Source organism: Aythya marila, assembly GCF_965140915.1.
Source record: "Aythya marila genome assembly, chromosome: 15".
In the NCBI taxonomy this organism is placed as follows: domain Eukaryota; kingdom Metazoa; phylum Chordata; class Aves; order Anseriformes; family Anatidae; genus Aythya; species Aythya marila.
This window is the reverse complement of record NC_139056.1, coordinates 16,742,272-16,764,818: the sequence shown is the minus strand read 5'-3', so window position 1 is coordinate 16,764,818 and position 22,547 is coordinate 16,742,272. Positions and strand designations below refer to the sequence as shown.

The 22,547-nt window shown below is 53.7% G+C and overlaps 1 protein-coding gene across 2 annotated transcripts in view; it reads right to left on the bottom strand.

Moving 5' to 3' along the window:
- PRKCB (protein kinase C beta) overlaps positions 1 to 22,014 on the bottom strand; it is a 113,258-nt gene extending 91,244 nt beyond the window's left edge. For both annotated transcript variants that reach the window (XM_082772683.1, XM_082772682.1), the window contains exons 1-2: positions 21,699 to 22,014; positions 21,349 to 21,380 (exon numbers count right to left, since the gene is read on the bottom strand). In XM_082772683.1, the coding sequence (XP_082628809.1) occupies positions 21,349 to 21,380; positions 21,699 to 21,868 (202 nt within the window). In that variant the 5' untranslated portion in view covers positions 21,869 to 22,014. The remainder of the gene's footprint in view (positions 1 to 21,348; positions 21,381 to 21,698) is intronic.
- Positions 22,015 to 22,547: the final 533 nt, after the last annotated feature.

The following is a 22,547-nucleotide window of genomic DNA, read 5'->3' as shown; positions in this document are numbered from 1 at the left end:
ACTGCTGCATCAGATCGTCATTTGAATGGTGCAGCCTTGGGGGAGCAGCAACAAACTCAGGGCAGATGAGGAAAAAGGACACAAGTGAAGAAAATGGAAGGCAGCAAAGACCAAAACTGGCTTGGGCAGCAGATGGGGGCCCCAGCCTCCCTGTGTGGGCAGGCTGTGGTCAGGGGCACCAGTTCCTCAGCACCTCGGGGCTGCATCTGCAGCGTTTGCTCAGCAGCAACAGGACAAGCAGGACTGAGGCCTTGCATGGAGCAGCTCAGCAAACCTGGCCGTGGCTGAGGCAGGGACAGACAGCAAGTTCGGGACTACAGACAGCTTACAGAAACAGCCCCGGGCAGGCGAAGGGCCCTGATGCCTGGGGAGCAGCATCCTGCTCCTTTGCTGTTGTCCATGCTGGGGGGAACAGTCCCCGCAGCTCCCCCACGCTGGCCCAGGGGTGCGCCCTGTGCTGTGGCAAGAGGAGGATGGATCACTCACGTCAAAGGGAAGACGGACTGAGTCAAAGCAGAGCGAAGGATGGGCTTGAAGTTGCCCCATTAGGGGAGCATCCCGGGTACTGACAGGCAGGCAGCGTCCCCAGGGACACAACTCAAGACAGCTCGTCGCAAGCACGGGTACAGAAGTGGGAGAGCAATTAGGAGGAACAGCAGCGAGCTTCTCCCCCTCCAGCCTTCCCACTCACGAGCACCTTCCTCTGCACCAGCAGCCGCTCGCAGCCCCTGCCCAGGGCTGCACGAGGCCCTAGGGGGGCTGGGGGCTGCTGGCCCTGCCGGTGGGCTGGGACACGCGATTGGCAACCTGATGCTGCCCATGGAGGCACGATGCAGAGCTGCCAGCTCGCCAGCCCTAGCTGCAAAGTGGGGGGTCAGCGCTGCAAGCCACATTTTGTTTCCACAGAGCGCATGCAATATGCTGGGTGGCGGGCAAGGAGGTGGCAGGAGAGGAACGCTGCCCAGGGGACACAGGGAGCCCCGCGCTGCCTGAGCAGCAGCCAGCTTACAGACCCTGAGCTGCTCTTGCAGTGAGCTTTATTGCAACAGGCTACACCTGCTTCGGCCCTGATGTCCCAGTGCAGGATGGAAGGGAAGCCAAACCCATGGTGCCAGCCAGGTGGAGCCCAGAATAGCGATGTTCCAGCACTGAAAGTGCAACTAGAGCCAGAATCCCCACGTGGCAGCAAGGAGAGGTTGCGCATGGCACCAGGTCCTCTGCCAAGGGAAGAATCCGGGCTGCTTTGCAAGGGAAAAACTAGGGACAAAGCCTTAGACAAAACCAACGAAGACTGAGCATATGCCAGGCTTCCCTTTTACTGCAGGATTTCCAGCAGCAGGGAGCCCAGGGTGTCCATGCTCTCACACACTGCCCGTCTGCAGCAGCTCAACACCTCGCCTGCAGCTCCCATCACAGCCCCTGCCCCAAAACCTCGGCACAGGGACGAGCAGGACCCTGAGAAGGGCGCACAGTCACACCCAGCATCGATGCTCACGCTGTGCCAGGCACCAAGCACGACTGAAGTTCACAGTTGTTAGCAAGAACCTCCAGGCTCCAGAAATAGCTTTGGGGAAGCAATACCACAGATTGCACCTCAGGGTGCACAAGGGGACTTCACGGCTGGCACCGCGCTGCAGCTTCCTGCTCTCCCATGAGTCGGGAGGACGGCATCGAGCTGAGCTGCCCGAGCAGCACATGTACATGTTCAGAGGAGAACTAAGCCTCAAAGTGCTGGTGTGGCCAAGCCACCGAGCTGTGTTTGCCTGAGGAAAGTGGGAAAACAGAGAAAATAGACACTGCAGTTCTGCACTAGATGGACACCGGAGTTTTTTCTCTACCATTTTGCAAGTCTGGGAGCAGAAGCCTGCCGTCCTTGAGTTCCCTTCGCTTTCAGTCTGGTCCCACTTCCCCACTGCCCCAGGCCCAGCCTGGCTCTGGCCTTCCCAAAGCTGTTACTGTAAAGCTGAACGCAGAGACTACAGGAACACGCTGCACCCAGGCTGTGCACTGCCATCTTCCTTCATTTTATTTTCTGTTCTTCTGCCTTGATATGAAGTCATGTGTTCAAGTTATCAGAGAGCTGGAAGTGAGTCAGCACAGTAAACCACAGCCTAAGAATGTAACTAATTAAAACTATTCACTCAAACCAGCATGCTCCAAAATATTCCAGACCCTAAACAAAGCCAATTGCATCAGCGGGACGCAGCAAGTAACGCCGCTACGCTGGCTCCTGTCTTCTGCAGCAGCTTTTTCCAAGAACCAGCCACATGGCAATGCAACAGGGCTCCGGTGTCAGGGCACCGCGCTCCTCAACAGACATCAGGCATTGACTTCTGAGAGTTTTACTTCAGCCTTGGTGACTGCAGAAGTCGTGTTTTAGTTGTGGGAACACTTGAAGCCATTACCAACAGCTGAAGGAGTGGAGGGCAAAGAGCAGTGTTTGTACGAGACTGAACAAGCCAGTGACTTCGATGCAGGAGTCAGAGCAGCAGCACAAATGAGCTGTACTCCCATCCCCAGCCTGTGCACAACAAACACGGTGGAGTAGGTCAGGCAAACACCTTGCTACCTTTACTGTATTTATCCTCCCACTCTCTTTTTAAGAGGCTGGAGTATAATTTGCTCACCGAGGCTAAGGGACCCCAAGGTTACAGAGGCAGATTGCGGCAGAACGGGGAACTGAGCTACAGCATTCCCAAAACCCAGCAGCAGCAATGCCTGGGGACCAGGGAGGACCTGAATGCTCCTCTGCCACCACGCAGTGCTGCTGGGGTGCAGGGAAGTGCTGTGCAACTAAATGCTGGGACACCTGCTTGTAAAGTGGTGCCCAGAGGATCAGATCTCAGGATCTGGCAGGAGCAGAGCACATTGCTGTAGGTGTTCATGGGAACGAGGCTGCCTCAAGCCCTCTCCCCGCAGAGGCACAACCCCAAAGCCCTGGGAGAGCCCCACACCCCGAACATCACAGGCTGCGTGCAGATGGCACCTTCTGTCCGCGCAGGCAGCTGTCTGGTGACTCAAATCAAGGCTCCTTACTCACCAAATCTACCCGTTATGGAGTACGGGAACAGGCAAAAGCGACAGTTTTTTATCACTAACTAACATGAATAAAAAGCATTTAGTTAAAGTCCTCTCTACTGCAGAGAACGCTTCCTTTACGCAATTGAGATGAAGTATGAGAGCATGAAGCCAAATCCAGCGAGTGCAACGGAGCTGCAGCAGCTCAGGGATGGTGGCAGAGCTCACCAGCAGGCACGGGCTGCGAGAAGCCTTCAGCACAGCCCCCCCAGGCCGGAGATGCTTGCTGAACTCACCACACACGGTAACTGGGAAGAGGTGCAGACAACTGACTTACAAGAACTGTAACGTTTCTTTGCCATTAAAATTCACGGATGTGGAGTGCTTTCTCACAACATTCATCCCTCTCCCCGCCAAGATACAGCATGAAGATCCAGGACTCTATCAGATCTGTTGTTTAATACATACAAGCATACAGTAGGAGCTGGGTCATGCTAATAAACTTTGGCTGTAAATAACTAACCATCCAGCTACAAGTGCTGCAAGAATAACATCAGACAATTAAACGGGACTTCTAAAAATAGACAACCTGACCTGCTACCGCTTCTATCACCCCAGCTTTCCCTGCAGAGAAGCTGTTAACGTTGTGTCAAACCTCAAAATATTTCTTCTTGCAGCTGAAGCAGTGCAGATTCTGCAAGGGATCCACCCCTTCCTCAATCCAGCTCACTCAGAAGCCTTCACAGAAAGAGAAATCACTACGCAGCAGGCCAGAAGCTCAGAGATAGATGGATATTGACTGCAGTAACAACATAAGCGATAGGAAAAGCTGCAAAACAAATGGGGCTGTAGCCAGCCAGAGACTTCACACAAGATGCATTTGCCCCAGCCCTGTTTGAGAAGCCGGCAGCCAGGAAGGAGCAGGCAGCACTCGCACCAACACCGGTGGCTGATGAATTCAGCTGCCCTCAGGAGAATCTGCAAAGAAGTGAGGAGCTGGAAGCCTTGAAGCCAGGCTGCTGGTGCCTTCCATTGACTTTTTCCAGCCAGCCAACGCAGGCAAGCAGAGCCCAGCACAGCCCCAGCCAGGGACTCCTGCCCACATGGGCTGTGCCGGGCACCCACTCGCATTGAGCTGTCTTGAAGGAGCAGGAGCGCTGTACTTCACGTGGACGGGTTTCGTTGCTCTCATCAGGATGTCGAGAAGACAGACCAGCTTTGTGATCCCACGTGCTGGGTGCCGTTACCTCGGGTTTTGCAATTTGCGTGCTGTGTTACTTCAGCCAGGAGGCCACGCACAGCGACACTGCTCCTGGAGCTTTTACAGAAACGAAGGTCAGCTCTGAGCCTGAAGCTGCACGTATGCTCCTAGTTGTGAAGGACCAAGGGAGCACTGCATGCAGCAGGTAAGCTATCACGCTGCTTTGGAGCAGGCTGATACAAACACACAGACCTGCAGCACAGTGCCATAATCCAAGGAAACAAGCTGAACTACATGGAAAGGTTTCCTCCACGTACAGTGACACCCCCGGACCAAGCAGCATCTCCCCTTGAAAGGCAGGAGAGGTGCTTCACTCCCCAGCTGGCCCCCCAGGGTGCACCCCTGCACCAGTCACATAGATGCCAACAAGTTTAAAAAAAAAAGTCTGTGACTACACCCTACACACAAACATCTGCAGTGTGTGTGGTTAGATCCTCATTTAAGCTTCTGGCTTGTTTTGAAGTCTGCTCTACAGCCTAACGGGCAGACAGCGAAAGTGAAAACTCAGGTTCTGGATCGGACTCGGAACACAGCAATACTGTGGGGGTACAACAGCAACACAGCCAAGCCCCAGCCACTGCGACCAGGGGACATGTCGAAGAGCAGCCCCATTAGCTGGTGTGATGGGAAGACCCTGAACTGCCAGGGTGAAGACAGAAAGCCCCCCATCCCACCCAAAGGCAGAGGAAGACTGGTGACAAGTGGGGCCCACAGCAGCACCAGGACAGGCGTGTATTATCACGGCGCAGGAGCCACAGATGTCACAGGAGAAACAAGCAGCATCCCGTACTTCTCCCTCAGCTCTTCCACACAAAACAGGGTAATTAACATGTCCTTCCTGCTCCCTCCAAAGCCAGCAATAAGGCAGTTGTGGGATGTTATTTGTCAGCACAGCTGAGATCTGCACCTTGGAAGGAGGGTGTCAGGGGAGCAGCGCTGCAGGTGCATGGCACCAAGCAGCAGTGGCAGCAAAACCCCGGTTCTGCTCCACAGAAGCCAAAGGTTCCAGTCAAGCCCCAGCAGAACTGAATTCAAAGCAAACACACGGATTTTAGCAGCCCACTGCCGCTGCCTGATGCACGCAGCCATCCCCATGACGTGCAGCCCCAGCAGCAAGCTGCTTCTCCCCACCACTGCGGAGAGGGGGCCACCAGCTGCACCCCAAGTGAAGGGAAACGGCTTCATTACCAGGCAAAGGGAAAGCAGTGCTCGCAGACCATCACTTCCCCTGCTGTTTCAGCACGAGTTCATTACAGCCCCTGGCTGGGCACAGGCATCTCTCCCTGGTTTAGCAGCGCTGCTCCCCGCTGGCTCTGTGGAGGACACCTGCAGCTCCTGCTCCCACCGACGGCATCAGAAATGCCGAGCCACGAGTCTCCTCAATTAAACCACTCACTTCCATGTAATGGCTTGGCAGTTCCTGTACAGCAGGGCCTGGACAGCAAATAAAACCTAAGCAGGACAAGACCTGAATGTGCAATAACTCAATCAAACGGGAACAGCTGTCCTGACAGGCAGCAACCTCTAGAAGGCCACCGCAGAGCAATTAGGAGCCCAATGGTCTCCGCTGCGATGGGAAGATGAGTTCTTTATGAGGCATCCATCAGCCCTGGCTTATTAGGGGAAAAGCACATCAAACCCAACAGGCAAAGAAGATGAATTTAAATACAAGCAGCAAGGTTCCAGACACCTCCTTAACTAAAAAACCCAGGCAATTATGCAGCAACTGCCCCAGCACTCAGGCACACGCTCATGAACTCTCCATTGCAGGGCCATTTACTTGCCCTAGAAGTTTTGTGAACAATCAGCGTTAAAAGAAACCATTTGACCCTAGCTCTCCTGAAAGGTCAGCTTGGGCCTTGTAATAAATGGATGGGTAATAGCAGCTCCTCAGAAATCATGGGATAACAGCTAGGAGACTGTGATCCCGAGAGCAACCACCTCAAAGTACACACGTGTCCTGTGGGATAAGGACACATGGGCAGCGGGTCTGGCTAGAGCCGATCGGCATTTTTCATTTGCTGTCATTCCTAAAGCCCAAAGCTTTAGCACCCCATACAACTCAGCAGAGAGCTGACAGCTATTATTTTAGGAGTCTCCATATGGACCCACTGCAGCATCTTGCAGCTCTAATTTAGGGCACAGAAGGACACGGAGGGGATGGTTGTGCTTCCATCCCACAGCCCCACCGAACAACAGAGCACTTCCCAGCCGGCTCCGCAGGGCTGCAGCTACTGCACGCAAGTGGCTGCGGGAGGGTGGAAAGAAAAATGCTGCCTAAGGGCATATATCCCAGAAATATATATGGGGAATTAGTTGCTTTAAAGAGGGGTGGGAAATACTTCTTTGTGCTGCTGAGGAGCATGGCATGGGGCATCGCAGGGAGCCTGCCTTCAGCAACAAGAAGGAGAAGGCGCTTCTTGGTCTGAAGCATGATGCAGCTGGGTACAGGCATCGCCCATGCCAAAAGGGAGAAGCACAAGAGAAAGGGCACTGGCACCACACAAGCACTTGTCTACAGCGGAAGCAGGTGCAGAGGCTGGCTGAATAGGGACCGGCAGCGCTGGGCATGCCAAGAGCTCCAAGCGTGCCGCATCCCCAAAGCCCAGAGCAGCTTTCCCATTCGCGCACGCAGGCGTGGGGACAGCCACAGCTCTCACGGCCATGGGGAGGCCGTGCTGGGGTCACTCAGCACAGGCTCACACCCGCAGTCCTACTCCGAGCGAGGGCTGGCCACAGTCAGAGCCCCGCAGCACTCATCCAAGCATCCCCACACACGGGGAGGAAGGCAGGAGACCCCTGTGCCTGCAGCCTCTGCTCCCCCCCGTGGGAAGTTACCAGATCAGCCACGTTGTTTTGAACCCTCTCTAAACGCTGACATAACACTTGGTACTCACATGATTTTCCTCTTGCTTTTTAAAGAAGTATTTTTGTTTCGCTCTGACATGGTGGAAGAGAAATTATAGCCAAGCAGCCTGCGATAAGGGAAGAACTTGCAGCAGAGCTGCAGGCTGAAGCGCACAGCCGCCGAGGCAGCAGATTCAGGAATAAGATAAAGCGGCGTGCCCGCAGCTAGGATGCTGCTGCCAGACAGCCCCACGTGGGGCTGCACCCACGGACACGGGGGGATAGAGGGACGCACTTCCACCCCCCCTGGGAAGAGGGTACACCCTTCAAACTCCCATGGCTGGGGGCCAGGAAAAGGGAAAAGTGATTGGAATTACCAAATCGCTAACATGGGGAATTAGGAAGCAGGCTGGAACTCCGCAACCTGAAGGAGGGACAAATGAGGGAAGGCAAAGCCCACAAATCACAGGCAGCACAAGAGAGGTGGGCAGGGACTGAGTGGTTTCCAGAACAAGAGCTCGAGGCCATCAGACAGACAGCAACAGCACATCCCAAAGCAAACAGGCGGTGAGCAGCGCTCCTGGCTTGTGCCACTTACCAGGGCTGCCCTGCACAGCCCCAGCATGAGCAGCACCAAGGTACCAAAGCACAAGTTATCATGCATAAAGCTTGTTTTGCTGGCTTTACAGAGAAGCATCTGAAAGGCAATTCACAGGTAACTACTGGATTCAGTATTCCTTTACAAGAATCACAGCCTTATAATTTCTGCAATTAGAAAGGGAGTTCTTCTACAGTGATCTAAAATAGAAGTTTTTGTCACAAATTACTAGCTTTCACTCCCCTCATACCTGAGCTTAAACTGAAACTTAAATGGAAATTTACAGGAGAACTAGAAAGTGAGTCAGTCTACCCTTCGCAACAGTCATTTATTTTCATCCTCTTGGATTCAGATAATAGTAACACTAAAGAAATTAAGTTTCTTCAAGATTTCCAATGCCTAGAAGAGAGGAGGGGGTTCTGCAGGAGGCTCTGCCACGCCGCTGAGCTGTCGGCAGTGCTGCCCGGGGATGCTGCGTGCGGCTCTTGCAGGCAGGGAGGCAGGGGGAGCATCCCACGGACCCCCCCATGCCAGACGCCATCCCCACCGGTGTCAGGGAGGCAGCATCAGCACGTTGGCACAGCGCTGTTATCCCATTTTTCCTGCCCACGCAGGAAGCAGCTCTCACCTGTCTGAGGAAATGGCTAAACCAGATCGACAAAACAAGCCCCTTGCCCAGTCACTCGTTGTTTGTGCCAAGCTGCAGCCCAAGTGAGGGCAAAGGACTTCTCTCTTCTGAAGTGAGCCCTGCGGAGGCCAAAACGCATGGAGATTTCTAACTTGTATTTGGGACAGGAACAGCAACCACGTGCAGCAAAGCCCCAGCAAAACAAATGAAAAATAAAAAGGATAAAAAAGCAATGTTATCAATTAAAAAGATCCATGCAGAAAGCTTCCTGAGCAAGCTGAGGAGGGGCTCCTGAGGAAAGCCAGCCTCGTGCTCTCCAGAGCCCAGCAGCCCAGGCAGGACAGCCCGCAAGCCTCCTGCTCCTGGGACACAGCCACCTCTGCCCCCTGCAAACCCTCGGGATGGAGCCATCACCTCCCGATCCCCGACCCACCACAGGCAGCTGTCTGCCCTTGCCCACCAGCCAGATGGGTGCGGGGAGCCTGGAGCCTCTCACTGCCAGCTCGAGGCCACGAGCTCGTTTTCTTGTGCTGGCAACGCTCAGCGTCACCTTGGGCTAGCTGACGACACAGGCAGAAACACAAAGTTCACAGAAAGCATTTCAAAGCACTTTATTTTCAATCGGCAGCAGAGATGAGATTCAGAAAACACGCTGCAAAGCTTCCTATGCCTGTACGCATCTCCTGAGTATTCGGGTCAATAGAGGGACTGCTGTTAAAGAAAAAATGGTTTTACGTATATGATGAGGGAGAATTTAATTCTGCTTCAAGGTTGAGACAAACAAGCCATTTTTCATGCAGTTTTTTGATGACAGCATTTGTCCACAGCCCAGACAAGTATTTTTCTTCTTTTACATCTGGGTAAGAACAACAAAACAAAGGAGTTGAAACTCTATATTGGTTGGCATTAAAATAGATATTCATAGAGTTTTGGGGAAGGAAGAAATTTGAGCTGCACTGTTTGAAGTTACTTTAGAAGAGATTCTCTACAAGGGTTTAGTACTCAACAAAAATGCAAATCACCGTAATGGTTTCCTAAGCAAATGAGCTATTGTTACATTTTTCCAGTCCAGCAGCATCTTGCTCAGAAGATCTAATAGCAGCCCTACCGAGCAGCAGCTAATTAAAGCCTTTCCTCCTGCCAAAAGCCCAGATCCAGAGTCTCTAAATGACCCAATAAGTGAGACTTTTTCCACCTCAGAAGCCCCAGGGGACACCAGGTCAGCTCTGCTCTGACCACTGCCACATCCGCACATCTGCCCACACCCTGCCCGCCGAGAGGTAACACGGGCCGATGTCCTGGCACATCTCACCCTGCCCTTGGCTACGTGGCACAGGGGCAGGCTCAAGGACACCTCTCCCACCAGCCTCCCACCTTCCGCAGCCCCCCATGGAGGCTGAGGACAGAGGGGACACCCCATCCCAGTGCAGGGCTCACACCACCAGCACAGACCTTGCCCCGAGTCCCAGCAGTGAATGCACAGCAGCTGTGAGCCCTGCAGGGTGCCCTCAGGAACGGTGCTCCCCAGAGCCCACCCTGCCCAAACCCCTGCTCCCTGCCCAGCCAGGGGCTTTGGTGCCCAGCCCAGCCACCCCCCCTGCATGCCTGCGGGCTGCCCATGTGCCGTGTGGCCGGGGAGCCCCTTCCTTCCTCCACGGGCAGAGGAAGCCGTGTCGGGAGCCCTTCCTGCTTCCCCTTCCCCTGCTGGCCCCACAGCTGCAGCCACTGGGGTCAGCCCTCGAGATGCACGCTCCCCAGGGCAAGGAGCATCCTTCAGCCCACCTCAAGCAGGGTGGCACGGAGAAGCTCCAGGTGCCTGGAGAGGTCCAAGGATGAGAGAGAAAACTTGAGGGTGAAGCAAGACCTCCTCTGCTTCAGCACAAAGCTCTGCTTCCACCACACAGCCACCTGCAGAATGCCACGGCTGTGGTGAGGGGCAGGGCTGCCTCCCTCCCACTGGGAGGAGATGGCATCAAGGAGGTGACACAAAGGTAGAAGGCTTCTGGGACAAATATCTACCATGCTCAGAAGGGGACGGCTTGCAGGACGAGCTGCCAGGCCGTGAGAGTGCAGATGCTGATGTCTGAGGCAGGGAAAGCCCCAGAAGCAATCTCTGAAATCAGCTTCTCAGCTGCCATGAAGGTCACTTTGTTTCACTCTGGAGAATAACTTGCTACTGCTACAGACCTACAAGCCTCATTTCCAGAAGACGCTGGCCCTGAGGCACCTCTCCATCAAAGACGAATGAGTAAGATAAATTTGGAAGTTAATGGACTGAGCTATTGGAGATGGTCCTTAGCTGCATGATCAAACAAATGTGAATTAGTTTGGTTTTACAACCATTCCTAGGGCAGCAAGCAGAAAAGCAGCAATCTCCCATGGCAGATGAGGGAAATAGGGAGCAGAGGTCTCCTGCTCCAGCCCCGACTCCCCCTGTGCACAGACATCCCCTCTGGGCAGCGCTGGGCTCTCCGCAGCTCTCTCCACTTGCAATTCCAGCTGCCACACGAGAGGGCCCTGATCTCCAACCAGCTCCCAAAAGCCAGTTATTCCATGAACTCTCCAGATACCGAACGAGCCTGGAGAAGCTGACAATGCCTCCCTTAACGGCTGCTCTCCTGAGGAGGCCCACACGAAGGCTGAAGCAGGCAATGGAACACCAAGCCTCCAGCAGAGCTAACCTCCACGTGACAATGTAGAGGTTGCTCCACAGCAAAAGCAGCTTCCAGAGCCTGACACCAGCCTATAAATAATGGCCCAGAGGGTTATTTCAAGCTATGCATGAATCTTCCATCAGTACGGGGAGGTGACAATGTGCTGGCTGTGCCTGAAGGTGCCCAAGCAGCTCCAGCATCGTGGTGGAGACGAGAGCAGCTGAGACCAAGCCGTGCTCCCAAAGCTTGCTGGCACCACCACGACCCCAGCATGTGCTGTTTGGTGGGAGAAGCACCCACTGGAGTGGAGACAGGGGCTGCACTGCTCCTACCACCTAGGCAACCTTCAGCCTTCTCTTCTTGGCTATCCCAGGGTACTGGCGAGCTATGGAGTACCTCCAAGTATTCCTGAACTAAGGCAAAGCATGGACAGTAATAAATGGAAAGAAAGAAAAACCTAAAAACAAATTACTCAGCCTCTTTGGGTAGGCACAATATTAACAACCTTGACAAGCGCCATCATTTTGCTTACAAGGCAAGTGTTAACGGTCCCCGCCAAGTGCAACACCAAGATGTAATGATCTCTGAATCAGCCTCTCCCCAAATCATTGCACTGATAAAGGCGGCAGATCTGGTGGTAAATAATGACTTTGCACTGCGTCAGGAGCTAATCCACTCAGTGATGCAAATTAAATTCGTGGGCCACTTCCCCCTCACTCCAGCTTCTCACTGATATTATAGAACAGCCTTCGTACTGACTCCTGACTTCACAGCGATGTCACTGAGCAGAGTTGCATTAAGCCATTCACAAGAGCCAGGACGACTTTCCCTCCTCTTTACAGCCGCACTTTCTCATTCTTCTGCTATAATTGGAAATCATGAAAATGCATTTGTTCATGCACTAGGAGTGTCAGCTATTGAATGTGCTTGCTGTTCAGACCGTCAGAACGGAGGTATTTAGCTGTTCCCTCTAAAGGTGAAGCTATTACTGGCGCAGCACTCCACGTGGCAACAGGTGACGGGAGGAACCGGCCGGCGTCACCAAGCAGGAGACAAGGAGCGCCTGAAGGCTGCGATTGAGGCATTACGGTCTTTTTTAGCTTGAGTGTTGCTGACTAAATATCAAATGTAGGAAGACCAGATCAGAGCTAAGGATGACTGAAGCTCTGAAATGCGATTCCCACCCAACAGAGTGAGGCAGAGCCATCCCGAGCAGCCGGCAGTTTCCATTGCTCTGAGGAGAGCACACATGCTTGCCTAACCCACCTGCCCTCTGCACACATCACCAGGGAACTCGCACCAGCGACCACGAGCCCTGCTCAAACCCAGCTGCTCAAACAGAACTCTTGCAGAGCCACTGATTTTGCCTCTATTTCCCCAACCAGCCCCCCAGAATCACCTGCTTGGAACAAGAAAGATTTTCTTGCTCAGAGGAAATAGCACTTCTACACAAAGAGGAAAGTTTGCAAGTAGACTGATTCTCCAGAAGACCAGATTTAGCTGGATGAAAGAGCCAATGTAATAGGAGTGGTACTGCAATGCACCTCAGGTGAGCAAGCCCAGGAGCTTGCAGGTGCTGTAACCCACTACTCCTGGGTCTTTTGGCAGGCATTGCCTGCACAGCTAGGATCAGCTGCGAGTACGTTCTGCTTGGCACGTCTAACCAAGATGTATAAGCCTGGCACAAAAACAAGGCCAAATATGGAAGTGAATTAATGGAGGAGATGCAACCGAAGTGCACTCGACGTACATCAGGCACCACGCTTCAGCTGTGGCAGGAAGACTTGGCCACGGTGGGACTCGTCCTCCTGTGCTACCAAAGTTAAACTCTGAGCACAAGAGGCTAACCAGGCTACAGCAATTCACCAAACACTTGCTGACTCAAGTACCATGCTAGAACTATTTTTCCCCCTACACAATGGGAAGAGCTATGGGAACAGCTATGACCAGCTGAGGAAGTCAGCCCAAAGCCGTGAAAAGCACCCAGCTGAGCAGAGCACAGCTCTGCCTCAGGTTAACTACACGCCACGAAGCGCTGCCCAGACAGCACCGGGCTTCTGAGGGCACACGCCAGGCACAGCCCGCACGCATCCTTCCCTCAGCTGGCATGTGGCAGCAGGTAGATGCACCACGCGGGCAGCTCAAGTGTGCCTGAGCAGCAACAAGGGGAAGAGTCAGGTCTTTGTTAACAGCATTTATCAGCACCTAACAGGAGGGTAGCTATTGCTGACCCTGCATCTGCCCAGCCTTGGGCAGCTTCCAGAAAAAGAGGCACTTGGTAAGCAAGAAGAGGAGTTAACCGGCTTCCAGGAACCTCTTCCCAGGAAGAAGAGGACCAGTCCTATTGCAGTTCACAACGAACATGGCATTGCAGATGAGGCAGCTGCAGGGGAACAGTCCTAAGGCAATTTATGCACTGCAGATCAGCACGTGGCCAGCAGACAGTGCCCACCGCTGCCAGCGAATACAGAGCTGAAGCACGCTGGCAGCAGGCAGCTGAACCTGCAGGAATACATCTGTCACGGTTTCATGAAATGCATTTCCCTTCAGAGGGAAACAGGATCAGCTATCAGAAGCAATGGTGAGAGCTGAGCTACTGTATGAAGTGTGCTCCCGTAAGTGCTGGTCTTGCTTTCTCTTGTGTCAATAAACACTGAAGTAACCCCCCAAAGGAAAACAAATAAAAAAATAAAGTATAGCTGCTTGCAAGTTGTTGGTTTGTTTGGTTATACAGGATTCAGGTAGCCTGGAATGGGAATGTTTGAGTTTATTTCAAGGATACGCAGGGAATGTTTGAGTTTATTTCACTTCTCCAACGCAGGCTGATCTAAGAACAGGAGCAATAAATCACCCACAGCCTGCATCGAGGTGATCAGAGGAGGGCAGGGCAGCGCTAACACCAAGCAGCCACACACCATGCAGACCCCTGCAAACCCCGGGCTGCGTGCCCACCACCGGCTGCTCCTGGAGAGGGAAGGCTTCTGCTCTCCCTCCTCCTCCTTGGCTCTGCAGGCTGTAAACCTGCAGAAGCATCTCTCACACGGCAGCTGCTGTTTTGGGGCTGCAGCTCGTGGCTGTCCCACTGCATGCAGCACTGTGACCGCCACCGGGATGGGTCAGATGGAGAAGCCAAACAAGCGACCCCTCACCAGGGGAGCTGCTTGCACAGGGTCATACCTCCGGCTCTTTGGAGCAAGCCCCAGTCCCTGAGCACAGGCAGACACGTGGGAGGAGCGCTGGTGCTGGGCTGCCTCTGCCCTTGCACAGCACCGGTGCGAGGCTCACCAAACAGCTGGGCAGCCAGGAACACTGCCTCGCTGGGAAGTCACAGCCAGAGCTACGACTTGCAGGAACCACTCCTGCCTAATGCAAAGCGCTTGGCTGCTACTGAGCGCCGCACGGCTGGAGCTTTCCTCCCATCTCCCCCACCTCTCCTGCAGCTTTTGTGGAAAAGTTGGCTTCCCCGGCAGGCTAGGGCAGCCGGCACTGAGCAGGGCCAGGTCGCTCCTGGTGAGCAGCGCTCCTCCTTGCTGGGCGCATCAGCAGCAGTCCTGTACCAGGGAGCAGCCCTCAGTGTAAGCTCTGATGGGACTGAAACGCTTCAGGGAGATTTTTTTCCAGAGGACTACAGCATTTGCCCATCCATTTTACCTCTCTACCAGTAACCTCACCTCTTGTTTGCTTTGCCTCAGGGGGCTCCTGGATGAGCAAGTCACCTGCCTCGCTTGGAGAGTTAGGAGGGTCTGTTCATGCTCTTGTCTCCCTCCTTCCTCTGCCTGGCCATTGCCGATGACATGCCAATGCCTGTGAAACAGCAGACCCAAGGCTGTGCCCAGGATCAGTGTGCAAGGAGCCCTGCCTTTACAGTTGTGTTTCTGTGCCTTTTCCAGGAAGTTTGTTCTTAGCAACCTGCCTTACGTGGCAAGCCTTGACGAAAACAAGGAGCACGCTGCCCAGAAAACCCACAGTTACTCCTCTCCTACAGGGAGCTTGTTACTCACCTTTTCTAAATGGCTCTAATTTCTGGACTTCTGGAATAATGATTCATGAAGCCGTTTAAGAGGAATTAATCGCACAACATTGCAAACACCCTCCACTGCTGTTCTGTGTTGTCCTTCATCTTGGAGCCTTGCACCACACGCATAAGAAGGCAACCCACAGTTGGCCTCTGGCAGGTCCAGGGCTCTGTTTGTGTTAATATACAGCACCAATCCTTTGCACAGCTGGTTTCTGCAGGAATAACCCACCCAAACATTTCTCTTGGGCAAAATCCCATCCCACCCACCATTACAAGCATCCCTTCTCATTACCACACACGTTCGAGGCAGAACAGGAGACAGCACTTTAACATTTCCCTTCTTTTTGTGCACTTCTTAATTACGTGTTCCAAGCAGTTCTGCCCTGAACTAAATAACGGGCACAGTTAGAAGTTAATTTCTTAGTCACGGTGATCATGCGACTTATTTGCTGATAAATCCAAAGGGGGGACTGGATAGCATTGATGAGTGTATCAAGTTTTATTAGATTTCGGTCTTCTCAAGTGCATTCAGAGGGCTGAGGAGCCGTGCTGGCTGGCTGGGAGAGCAGTAACACAGCAGAAGGGCTCGTGGAGCTCTTCTAGCATGAGTGCCTGGATAAACCCCTGCATTAACAGAATCCATACCAAACTTTGGAAGGAGATTCAACCCAACCCATCCCATACCAGAAATCAAACATGGGCAGTCTTGCCAGTTTGTGGCCCCAATGCCTCGCACCCACAGGTCAGTCTGCAGGAGCCAGACCCACCGCACACCCCACCGGGTGTCCCAGGCCAGCAGCAGAGCCCGGAGCAGGGAGCCAGGGAGGGCAGAGCACCCTCAGTGCTGCGTGGGGATGCCCTGCACACACCCCAGGAGCCCAGGAGATTGTTAGGACCGCATGCAAACGAGCTAGCAGATATATGGAAAAGCCTGCACCATCTGCTGAAAAGTCTCCTTAGGGACCGCCAAGGCATTAAACTCCCCTGGAAGGCTCAACAGCTGGAGAATCATCATCATGGAGCCCTGTGTACCAGGGCGGCTTAAGCTCTGTGCTGGAGCCCCAAGTGACAGAGCAGCTCACCACAAACCCACAGCAGCCTAGAGCCAGCTGAGACCCCCCCACACCCAGCCTGTTTCTGACACTGGTCAGTGGCAGATACCCTGGGAAGGAAACAGACCGCTTCGTTATCGAAGTTTGACGATCATTTTAGGATGACAGTTATCTCGGGAGATAAGAAAAAAAATCTACTATGCTAATTACACAGGGGGAGGGCAAAGAGAAACCACTTCCACTGAGAAACTAAAACGAACCTTCTGCGCTGTAAAGAGACACTGACAGGGCTTAACATATCAAGTGATCCCTGCTGAACCTGATAGCCATGGACCCGGCACTGCAAGAGGCTTCTGCAAGTCCAGATTTCCTTCCAAAACATATCTCCTTCCTCAGGTGCTCTTCAGAATTGCAAGCACCTAGCTCAGAAAAGAGCAGGATTAGGGAAACCAGATCAGGCCACAGGCTTTAACGCTCATCTTTAAGGGAGACCTGACCATTCAGCCAAAATGTCCAGGGGCACATCTTCCCATTTTCCCTGTCACCTCTGTTTTTATTCACAATTCTGCAGAACCACAGACCATCTGGCACAGCGAGCAGGGGACCAGACTGACTTCCCCTTTCTATTTCTACCTGCTCCAATGCACTGCCCCAGCAGCCCAAGAGCGGGGCTCCCTGTGCCCAGAGGCTTCACTGCTACAGCACTGAGAATTGTATTACCACTGCAAGGCACACAAAAATCCTCCAAAATTATGTTTCCAATTTCTGCAGCATTATATAATTAGCATCATTTGTGTTGCAAAAGTAATTGCAGTAACATTTTTAATTAGTCTATTTGAACACTAACATTTCTCCACTGTGCATAATATGTTGACACGAAATTACTGGTTTTGAGGCAACTCTGAATGATTGGAGTTTGTTTTGCTTTTGTTTCTCACTTGCTTAATACAGTCAATAAAAGTGCACGCTGAATGCCTGCATGGAGTTAATGGCGACAACCACCACCACGAGCTGCAGCTCAAGAGGCTCGAGCTGATGGGTTTCACTTCCGTCTGGAGGGCAGCGCAGAGGTGGGGGAAGGAAGGGTGGGTTTTGAAGGCAGATAGCAAGAGAGAAATACTCGTTTAAGAGGTAGGTGCTGACATTCTCCAGCTACTTTGTTTTTGCATCAAGTGTTGAATTGAAAACGTAAGGCAAACGAGAGCACTAGCTTCGGAAGACAGGGAGAAGAAAATGTGGAAGTATATTTGGCATGAAGTTTGGAAAGAGAACAAATTTGAAGAGTATCTTTGCTTACTGAGCTGTAGCTAGGGATAAGAAGTAAACATTTTACCCAGAAAAGTTTCTGCATGAGATCCAAACATCCATTATCAAATGATGCTGCCTTTTTTTTTTTTCCTCCCTTCTCCTCTTAAGGAATCAAGATTCTTCTTTCCAAGATCTTTTCTACTTACTCTGTACACGTGAAAGCAGTAACAGATGCAGGTTATTTTTTGCTTGTAAGTGAGAATCACATTACATGGCTCTTCACCTCTACACGAGCACTTCTTCCCAAGTTCCCAAGGTGAAAGCACAGCCCAACAGCTGTGATAGTCACTGCAGGTTGAACAAATGCAGTTATCAGGGCAGGTGCCCTCCTCACAGTGCCTCCAACACAGCCAGCACCCTGAACCACAGAGAGACCAAGAGCTGTTTGGACAACAGAGAAATACACCCCAAGGATGGTAAATAGGGAACATAAGCAAAAAAGATGAAGAGAAAGCTGGCAGTTCACTAAATCAGCACATTCTGAGAACAAGACCAAGAACAGCATTTTCTACAGCTTTCAAATGAGTTCCCTTTCCTATGGCATCCTCAAAACCCTTCTGAAGTTAGGGGAACAGGGACAGCAAAGCCATCAGTCGTAACTTAGCCACACGCCGTTCTTTCACCCAGACAGCCTGCAGATAAGACGCTTCTCTGCCCTCTTCATACGTTTCCTGGTAATGGTATCGGACAGATGGATTTCAAAATCCAGGAAGGAGGAGGTGGAGGGGAGAACACACGCACCCTTTTCTCTTTGTCATTTCCGAGGTCACACGAAAGCCCGCGTACCTTGCAGCTCTGGCAGATCGTTACGGCATCGCTAGAAGCCCCATCTGCATCTCCTGCTGACACGAGGCCAGCACACCGAGCTTTCCCCTAGCAAGAGGCTGTTACTGGCAGCCCCGGGTACATCCACAGCACGGCACCGAGACCCGTGCCTGCCAGCACTGCCAGTGCCCTGGCACCAAGCCCTGACCGCGGGGAGCAGCCCCACGCCTCCGGGCAGCCGGCACACAGACCTGCTGCTGGACTGAGGAAAGACGTTAGCCCCAGGAGTTTTAAGATGTATGCAAGGATAAGAAGGAGATTGCACACAAGGATAAGGAGATTAGCAAGCAATTAAGTGGCATTTGTGGTAAATAGGGAACATAACAGTGGCATTAACAGTGGCATTAGTATTTCAAGCTACAAAGAGTCAGTTTCTGCAAACTTCCTGCCAAAAGTCACAAGTAATGAGCTAATTAACAATCTAATTATTGCAAATGCCCTAGAAAGAAATCAGGGCACAGGTGAAAACCTACTTAAGCAAGCATGGCAATAGGAAACAGCTCAGAAACAAGACAGCCATGTGCTCTAGCTACATTTCCAACCATCGTCACTGAGCAATAGGATAAAATAGTTGGGGAAGTTGTCCAAGTGGAATCGAAGCTGTATTCTATAAGAGCTAAAAACCTTACGGTAAGCCTCATGCAGCTGAAGGAGGAAAACCCCTGAGTAAAAGCTGGTCCTGAGGTCTTCCTTCCGTGCAGATTTGATTCATTTACCAAATTCAGCAGCAGCTGCAGGACACGGACGGGGCACAGCCCCAGCAGCCCACTGAAGGGGGAGTCACGCACAGCCCGAGCAGCCGCTACGACAGATCCCTGGTGAGCAGCCTGGTGACTTCGGGGGATGGAGCGAGACCCCATGCCGGGCCTGGCACCCCACTGCAGTGAGCAGCCATCTACACAGTGCCCATGCAGATGGTGCGTGGCAGCAGCACAGGGCTCGAGCTCGCCCTCCTGACCTGTGAGCACTGTACACAGGGACACCGTGTGCCTCCATCACAGGGCACCAGCTGCAAGATGCTTTCACTCTAATGAGGATCACACCCACAGGCTGAGCTACAGCTTGCACCGATCACAGCACTTGTGCCACAGGATCTCAGAACCCCGCAGAGGGGCAGAGATAGAAGTCGAGAGAGCACTGATTTTTTTTTTTTTTGAAGGTGTTTGAAATAAAAAAATTGGTCTGTTTTACATACCACAGTCTGCAAAATTTACTGCAATAGAGAAATGTGGTTTTCATGTCTATAATACCAGAATAACCTGGAAAATGGTTTCTTAAGACAGAAAGATATGTTAGAGACCAGTCACACACCTTTGGAAATGTCATTGAGCACAGCACGCTAATGGGAATCCTACTGGTGTTAGCGCAGCTTGTAAAGCCTCCTGCTTCAAGAAACCACAGGGAGGATTGCTCTGTTTAATATCTGGGGGGCAGGGTCAATTGCTGGGCAATTGCTGTGCATTAGCACATCTGAGACTACCGTTATGGGTCCCATTTACCGACCTCACACTGGAGACTGATTTAATATTAGTTAAAACATTTAAGGTTAAACCTTGGAGCAAGTGCACAATTACAGGTTCGGACAATGGTTCTCAGTGGCTGGAAGAGAGACTTGAAAAGGCTCAAATTATCTGATATTGAATACTACAGGTAAAACCCAGCAAAGCACTAGAAATTACGGAGGAAGAAATAAAAACTCCTGCCCCACCGGTAGATGACCCCCCCAGCCTTCTCTAGGGAACTTCAAATTTCAGAGATGCTGTGTTTGTACCAATACGCCTGCCGTGATGCTGTATGCACCACAAGGAGAGTCAGAGAATTAATGGCTGGGTAAGCCTCAGAAGCCCCATAAAGGGATACAAGCTACACTGAACTCCTCTGAGTAACACAGCTGCCCATATATGAAACCTCAGGTACCAGGGGAAAGCATGACCATGAAGATCACCACCAGGACATGCTTTAGCCTCCACACCTGATTTCCTCTGCTTGTCAGCACCAGCCCAGGCATTTGGAGGGGGCTTGAGGCAGGTGGCAGGGAGACACCTGGTACTTTAAGGTAAGCAGCAGGTGCTATGGATAAGCAGCAGCACCATTAAGCTTGGCCTAGAGCTGGTAAGATCACCTGCAGAGATGCTCCCCAGAGCACCCAAGACAAAACCTTCCCACCTGCAGCCACCCCAGCTCCCAGGTGCAGTACAGAGTTAGCATCTGAGGCTTGGATCCCCTGTGGCACCTCACACCTTGAGTTTCGATCCTGTGCCACATCATCATCAGGGGGGCTGTTTTCTGGTCCAGATACAAGCGAAGTATGCCAAGACAGTGCCACAACAACAGCTTGAGTTGTACGGTGGTTATATTCTCATGCAAAATACCTTATCTTGGGATTCAGCCACCCGGCAAAATAAAGCTTTGCTGTAAATATTCACTAGAGCAAGATCTCAGTGCCAGCAACTGCAAGCATCGACCCTGATTGAATCACAAGCCCTGACTTTAACCTCACACAGGTGTGACCAGCACCATCACAGCCAGGATTCACTAGGCTGTCCGCAAGCATGCATGACCCCCCCAGCCAGGCTACCTAGAGGAGCACCAAGCAACAAAAGCAATAAAACCGAGTTAATTCATATTAATTTCATGAGGGCTCACCATAAACCCCTAAAGAGCCCTTCCAGAATACCAGCACCATCAGAACAAAGATCTCCAGTTGTAGTAACCTAGAAGCCATTGCAACATACATCGTTATAAAGCCTCATTTTTTTCCCCAGCAACACAACTAAGCCATTCAAGTTCTTCCCGACTGCATAGCTACAGCAGCAGACTGCCACCAAGCCGGCACACAGCCCGCTTGCCACTATAACACATTTTCACGTTAAGTGCATTAAAAACAAACTTCCCTCTGCCTTTTTTTTTGGGGGGGACTCCTCTGAAGCCTTGGGCACCCGTCTCCGGTAACGAAACCTGACCGGCGAGCAGCTCCAGAGCACCAAGCACTCGCTCGGGGGGGGTAAGAAAATGACGAAGCTGCTTCCGCGCCCCGGGCACGGCGCTGCCCGCACGGCCCTGCCCGGCGCCCCCCCGGCAGCCCCCGCAGCGATGCCCCGGCCCCTGCCCCGCGTCCCCGCCGGTGCGCGACACTCACCTTGACACTGGAAGCCCTGCTTCCCGAAGCCCCTGCGGGGAGAGAGGCGGGTGAGCACCCCCGGCACCGGCCCCGCACCGCGACCACCCCCCGGGCGGCCGGGCCGAGGGGACCCCGGGGAGGACGGGGGGGGGAGCGGCGCCGGCAGGGGGTGCCCGGGGCTGGCCGAGGGGAGCGGCACCGGGACGGGGAGAGAGCGGGGTCCGGGGGGCTGCGAGGGGGCGTCCCGGTCCCGGCTGAGGAGGGGGCGCAGCGGGGGGGGGGACGGGAGCGGCCCGGGGCGGTCGGAGGGTGCCAGGAGGGGGATAGGGGGATGCAGGCGGGGAGGGGGGCGCGGTGCGGGCGCTCACCAGATGAAGTCGGTGCAGTGGCTGCAGAAGGTGGGCTGCTTGAAGAAGCGCGCCGTGAACTTGTGGTTCTTCACCTCGTGCACGTTCTTCTGCCGCAGGGCACCCTTACGGGCGAAGCGCACCGGGCCCTCCTCGCCCTCGGGGCCCGGCGCCGCCGGCGGCTCGGCCATGCTGGGAGCGGGCTGGGGGCTGCGGGCGGTGGGCTGGGGGCTGCGGGAGGCCGGCTCGGCTCGGCCGGGTCCGGCCCGGCCCGGGCGCTGCAGCTGGGGCCGGGGCTGGCGCCGCTCGGCACCGCTGGCTGCAGCTGGCGGCAGGCGCCGACACACGCCCGGCGCGGCCCCGCCCCCTCATCTACATAACGCCGAGACCACGCCCACCTCATCTGCATACAGCGCTCCTCCTCTGCGGGACAGGCGCCGCCCTCCGCGGGCGCCGCGCGGCTGGAGCCCCGCCCCCCTGCTTTGCATGCTGATTTGCATCGCGCCGCGCCGCGGGTGCAGGGGGCGTGGCCTGGAGGGGGCTCCGCCCACGGCCTCATTTGCATACCGCACCTGCATCCCGGTGCGCCGCGCCCCCAGCCCCGCTCGGCACCGCTGCGGGCGGGGGGCGCGGGCAGGGGCCGGGCGCGGGTGTGCGGCCCCCAGCCAGGAGCAGCCGCGGGGAAATCCCGGCCGCAGGAGGCACCGACACCGCCTGGAGGGTGCCTGCTGCAGGACCGGCAGTGACAAGGATGCTGTTCTCCCAAACTCCGCTGCTTTGCAGTGTTAAGGCCAGAATTACCTCGGGCTGCCCCGACTTTCTGCACCGCATGAGCCGGGGGAGCAGCAGCCTGGGCAGGGTGGCTCCTGT